Source organism: Geotrypetes seraphini, chromosome 4 (assembly GCF_902459505.1).
Source record: "Geotrypetes seraphini chromosome 4, aGeoSer1.1, whole genome shotgun sequence".
NCBI classification, from domain to species: Eukaryota; Metazoa; Chordata; class Amphibia; order Gymnophiona; family Dermophiidae; genus Geotrypetes; species Geotrypetes seraphini.
Window position 1 is genome coordinate 256546371 of NC_047087.1, and position 6414 is coordinate 256552784.

The window sequence follows — 6414 nt, forward strand, 5'->3', positions numbered from 1 at the left end:
TCATGAGAGGAGAAAGCAGGACTGTTCACTGCCAAAAGTGGAATGTTCTGGGGTGAGGAAAGAGCATGCATGCAGCCTGCAGCAGGACATGGGAAGTCTGGAGAGTCATAAAAGCCGTCTGAGGATGACTTGTGAAATTTCACTTGGGTTGTATTGATGAGCTGAACTGGTTTTAGAGACAGACAAGAGAACAGCAGAGGAAGAGAGAACATGAAGGAATGTGAAGTATTTTCAGAGGGGCTCTGCTCCCCTGCAGGAATGTTTCAGTCTTCTTTAATACATCATCGGTGAGCCCAGAGGAATTCATCATGAAAAACCTGAATCTTTGCAGTTCAAGAATTGCATAATGAATAGTTTTATATTCATGCTGTCAGAAATTTCTTGCAGTGTTAGAAGAGATCAGAAGTCTGGAAAGATCAAACCTCAAACTTTTAGCATCTGATGCTCAGATAAACAAGATCCAGTTCTGAGAAATTAAGCTATTAGTGAACCAAAAATACATTTGTTTCTATAGTTCAGACTGAAAGTTACATCTCGTTTCCTGGGTTTTCATTTTATTTTGATGGCAGCTTTCTGAAATTTCAGTTTTCTTTCAAGCCAGATGAAGCTATTAATTGAAATATCATCAATAAATATTTTTTCTTGCTAAAACAATTGACTGGTCTTGGAAATATAGTTGAATACAAACTAGATAGTTTTCCTAGACCCAGATATACAAAGCATTTTCCTCTTGGACATAAAACAAATGGGAATAACCCTTTAGTGCAGTGTTCTTCAATGCAAGGCCCAGAGGCCAATTGTGGCCCATGGAAACCTCTGGGGTGGCCCCCATTGTTTTGCTTAGAGAGGCAGAGTAGCAGAAAAATTAACAATGCTTATGACACAAAGGGGGAAATAGATTGGAGAAGAGCCACATATTTGAAAGACAAGGCATTTTCCAAGACAAAAGGAATGCATTTAGAAATTATCAGAACTTTGAGGATAACCCTCTTCCAATGAAGTTTGAAGGTGGGCTAATAAGTCCTAGAGACACAGTGGCCCCACATGGAAAGATATTTGGTGGCTCTCCTTTAGCTCACTAGAATCCAAAGTGGCCCCAGCTTAAAAATTAATGAAGACCACTGTGTTAGTGTATCCTGCTCCAGTGAAATTAACCCCAGGTGGCATAAATAACAAACTGGGAGTAGAAAGGGAGGGATTTTGCTTTATAGATCTTATCTTGCACCTCTCTCTCTCTTTTTCTAATTATGCAAGCAGTTAAAAAAGTAATCAACAGTATATATCAGAAACTTCAGCATAGGAACATTTTATATCCTCCTCAAAAATATCAATTATGTCTAAATTCCCTTCTATATATTTAGAAGTCTTATTAATTCCAGCTTGCAGTCATTGAGCTTAGTTTAAACATTTTTTTAAATATACTGTATATATAGTGATAGTGGAGTAATAACCTCAGTGGCTATACCTGAACACAATATTTAATTCTAGTTCAGGCTTATGGCCTCTTTTACAAAGCTGCGCTAGTGGCTGCTGCACGGCTACAGCCCCGAAGCCCTTTAAATCTCTATGGGCTTCAGGGCCGTTAGCACGGCTTTGTAAAAGAGGCCGTTAGTGTAGCTAGCCTCTTCATCGGTTTTCCTCCACCATCCTCAAACCTTGCATATTTTTAAGATATTTTTTTAATTTATTTTTAAATAGTATCAAAAACTCTGACGTATCTTTCACTTAGATAAGCTAAAACGGGGCTCCGACATGAATCCATGTTTCACTGGTATGCTTTTTCAAGGAGTGATCCTGTTATGAAAGACCTGCTGCCAGCCTTGTATCATTCTAAATATTAAAAATAAATTTTAAAAATATATCTTAAATTAAAAATATGTGAGGTTTGAGGATGGTGGAGGAAAATGAGGTTATTACTTCATAATCGCTATACATATATTTTAAAAATGCTTAAACTAAGCTCAATGACTGCAAATTGGAATTAATAAGACTCTTCTAAATATATAGAAGGAATTTGAAGATAATTGATATTTTTGAAGAGGATAAAAAATGTTCCTATATTGAAGCTTCTGATATATATTTTTGATTACTTCTTGAGCACTTCACAAGTCATATTTGAGAAAGCTTGATAGTTAAGCCATTTAGGAGGAGCAGTTAAAAAAGGGCATTTCATTTCCCCAAAAAATGTTTTCTTCAATTAGATATCCTTTAGAGCAGGAGTGCCCAAAAGGTTGATCGCGATCGACTAGTAGGAAGTTCTGGGCCAGCCAATTGCTGCCTGGCTGGCCCGGAACTTCCTCTCCGACATCAGAATTAATGTTTGGGGGGAGGGGGGAGCTGGTGGACCCGGTGCTTCTGCAGTTGCTGCTGGCCTGTTGCGGCATCAGGAAACAGGGAGAATTCAGCAGTTTGGGGGCCTGTTTCCAGACAACGGCCCCAGTGGTGGCTTGGGGAGAAAGGGAAGATAGACAGGGAGACAGAAAGACAGGGAGGCAGAACAGGGACACAGAAAGCCAGATAGGGAAGCAGAAAGAAAGGGGGCAGGGAGACAGAAAGAAAGGGGGGCAGAGAGAAAGAAAGAAACGGGGGCAGGGAGACAGAAAGAAAGACAGAAAGAAAAAAAGGGGGGCAGGGAGAAAGAAAGAAAGAGGAGGGGCAGAAAGAAAAAGTTGGACTCATGGAAGGACAGAGGGTTCATAGACAAAACCGCCGAAGACAAAGGTGCGCGCCGACAACTGAGCGCAAGACAGAAGCACGCGCCGAAGAAAAAGAGTGTTTTTAGGGGCTCCGACAGGGGTTTTTGTTGGGGAACCCCCCCCAGTTTACTTAATACAGATCGCGGTGGCGTTGTGGGGGGTTTGGGGGGTTGTAACCTCCCTCATTATATTGGAAACTTAACTTTTCCCCTGTTTTTTAGGGAAAAAGTGAAGTTTTCAGTAAAATGTGGGGGGTTACAACCCCCCAAACCCCCCACAACGCCGCTCGATCTGTATAAAGTGGGGGGTTCTCCCCACACACCCCAAAGCCCTTTAAAACAGTCATTTTCTTTGGCGCGCATCTCTACGCTGCGCTCAGTTGTCTGCACGCGCCTTTGTCCCGGCGCGCTTTTGACCTGACACCAGGACAGAGATGCTGGTTGGGGAATTGAATGAGTTCTGGAGGAGACGAAGCATGCAGGAGGCAGAAAGAAGGGAAGCAATACTGGATGCACAATCAGAAGAAGAAAGTGCAACCAAAGACTAATGAAATCACCAGACAACAAAGGTAGGAAAAATGATTTTATTTTCAATTTAGTGATCAAAATGTGTCCATTTTGAGAATTTATATCTGCTGTCTATATTTTGCACTATGGCCCCCTTTTACTAAACTGCAGTATTGGATTTTAGCACAGGGAGCCTATGAGCGTCGAAAGCAGTGTGGGGCATTCAGTGCAGCTCCCTGCGCTAAAAACTGGTATCATGGTTTAGTAAAAAGGGAGGAGGTATATTTGTCTATTTTTGTATAGTACTGAGGTGACATTGCATATTTTAAAGTCATCTGCCTTGACCTCTTTGGGGAAAAAAACTGAATATAAATGATAATTAACATTTTCTCTGAGTACTGTGATTTGTATTTTTCTTTAAATTTTATTGTTGGTAGATCATTTTGACTTGGTCATTTTAAAAGTAGCTTGCAAGCCAAAAAAGTGTGGGCACCCTTGCTTTAGAGCTATCACTTTAAAAAGAGGAAATTAACCCCAATATGGGATCCATGGGCATGTTTTAACTTCCCAATATTAAATTTCTGAAAGCATGATTGGGTAAAAGCTTGATATGGCCAAACTGCATGATGCAGAAATTTTTAATTTTTTTTTACCTGAAATCCTCTTTTCATACTAGAAGTCACGTAGATAAATGTCCAAATAAGGGTCAACATGTCAGTTATGGGGCAATGCATTTTTTAATTAGACCATCACCTGTAATTTGTCAACCATTATTTTTACATTTTCAAGTGGACTTGCCATAGCCAACACAATACTTTATTAGAGAACAGATATTCCTAATAAAATAGTCATTCTTCCTACTCATAGTTCTGAAATCTGTTCATCCTTTAAGGACGCCCCCCCCCAAACACACACATACACACACACATCATCTGATTTCAAGTAGTGAATGTAGCATTTTATTGTTCTTTTTAACACAAATGAGCAAATATTGCTATAAATACATTAGAAATTCCATTAATTTACAGCAGTAATAAATACAGATCTTTAAAAATACAAAGGAATATTTCCAAATGCTTTATAAAAGCTAGAACAACCCATTCGGGAATGGAAAGAGTACATTTCTTCATTGTTCCATGTTTCAGTCACACAGGTGTGTGAAGAGCTGTGCAGTATGTATTGTCACAGTAGCATTTCTAAAGGCAGTCTGCGAGATGTTTTCAGACACGCAGCAGTCTCTTCTTAATACTGCAGGGACACAAAAAACACCTGTATTTTATTTTATTTTTTCTCTCTCTCTCTAGAGTCACAGTAGAAAAGGGCACAGGTCATTTGCTTTTCCCTTCCGGTTCCGAACGAGCCAGTGTGCCAAACAGTCTGTCCCAGTGGGTGAAATAGGGAGCGTAGTTCGACCGGAACTTCATGTGATGGACGTCGTGGTGCGGTGGTCCCCCGCAGAGTCCAAACGGCACCAGTTTGTGCAGCGACCACGGAAACTCGTAGCCCGAATGGTCCTCCACCGACAGCCAAATGTTGACAACGAAGAACGCCATCTCGGTCAAAGGGTGGCACTTCAGCACCGCCGGGCAGACCCCGGCAAAGAGCCCGAGCGAGAGCGTCTCCCACGCGCCCGAATAGTGCGTGGCGAGGACGAACGTCGACGTGTGCTGGTGATGGAGCTTGTGGAACGTCTTGTAGAGCCAGGGGACCTTGTGGTGCAGCGCGTGCCAGACGAAAGACTGGAAGTCGAAAAGCAGCAGGCACGCGAGCACGTCCGTCAGGACCTTCGGCAACTCCGGGGCCACTTCGGGTAAACTGACAGGTCGCCAGTACCAATGGGCGACGGTCGCGGGGAAAATGAAGACCACGTGATTGTAGATCGTGTGCGCGAGGCAGCGCGTTATCATCCCCAGGGTCGGGTTGCTGTGCGGATGCAGCTTGTATTGCCTCAGAGCCGGTGTTTTGGTGCCTAAGAAGTCCAGCAGCAGGAAAGGAAGGCAGAAAGCCATGTAGACCACGAAGGAGAAGCTCACGGGGAAGAAAGGGGACCTGAGCCAGTCCTGACGCGCGGTGACAACGTCCCAGAGAGGCTGCAGAACGGGAGCCTCCTCCTGCCCTCCCTCCAGGGTAAAGATGAAGGCTGCTGCTCTGCAGTGATCGCTGCAGTTCATTTTGGGATTTCATCTGACGCCGGTGGCAGCGATCCCTCATTTTTATACTGCAAAGTTCCTCTTCCTCATCTGACATCACGGAGCTGCAAGAGAGGAAAAGTGCACTTATGCTTTGATCCGGGACGGAAACACGTGACCTTGGGAAATTCCTTGGTCTTCTGTGCCAGAGTGTGGGCTGATTACTTGTGTCCTCAATCTGTTTCTTCTGTGGAAACAGTAAATGTAGGTAGGGTTAGTTTTTTTTTCTGAACTAATTTAGCTAGATCATGAAGCACTTAAGAGTCAGTTCCTATGATAATGTTATTTATGTGAGCTACTGCAGATCAGTAAAGAGATAGAGGAGGGGGAAGGGAGTATTGATGGAGGTGACGGAGAAAGTGCAGTTTTACAGTTCCAAGGGAGTCTATGATCATGGGTGAACAGAAATATAAACTAACAGAAACACAAAACATATGGTGTTAATTAAAAAAAAAAAAATCGAACTAACTTACTACATGGATAAGAAAACCAATAACTTTATCAAATCTTCACAGACCCAACATAACACATTACAAGAAAACAGATTCATCAATACAAAAATGTTGCCTGCTATAGCAAATAAAGCCCACAGTTTCCAGCAATCAAGCATGCATGCAAATTATTGCAGAGTTAAAGTGTGCCCTGTCAGAAACAAACTGTGCACATGAGGCTCATTGTTAAATGTCCCCCTTCTTGTCAGTGTCTAAATAGTGATTGGCTCATGCACTGACAGAAAGGAAGGCATGTTAAAAAAACCAAACAAACATGCAAGGGATCATCTTCAAACCCCCCCCAAAGAAAAAATCCCACTGCACAGTTTACTACCCAATCATCTGATCCCTCACCCCCAAGATGACCTCCAATCCCCTGACCTCCCAAACAAACAGTTTTGGCATCTACCGAGTTTCCCCCCATGCAGCAGAAGCCCGAAAGCAATTTCAATGTGTTGTTTTAGATCTAATCTAAGCATTGTTCTTGTATGCCACATCTTCCCTATAAAATAGAGCTTTAAATGGTTAACAA

The 6414-nt window shown here is 42.4% G+C and overlaps 1 protein-coding gene across 1 annotated transcript; it reads right to left on the reverse strand.

Annotated features, from left to right (window-relative positions):
* Positions 1-4133: 4133 nt before the first annotated feature.
* CH25H (cholesterol 25-hydroxylase) lies at positions 4134-5529 on the reverse strand. Its single transcript, XM_033940378.1, has one exon. It carries the CDS (start codon positions 5371-5373, stop codon positions 4531-4533), a length of 843 nt encoding a protein of 280 aa, XP_033796269.1. The 5' UTR covers positions 5374-5529; the 3' UTR covers positions 4134-4530.
* Positions 5530-6414: the final 885 nt, after the last annotated feature.

What these genes read in the sequence shown, in the direction of transcription:
- CH25H (XM_033940378.1), bottom strand. Translation starts at nt 5,373, where the DNA reads ATGAACTGCAGCGATCACTGCAGAGCAGCAGCCTTCATCTTTACCCTG.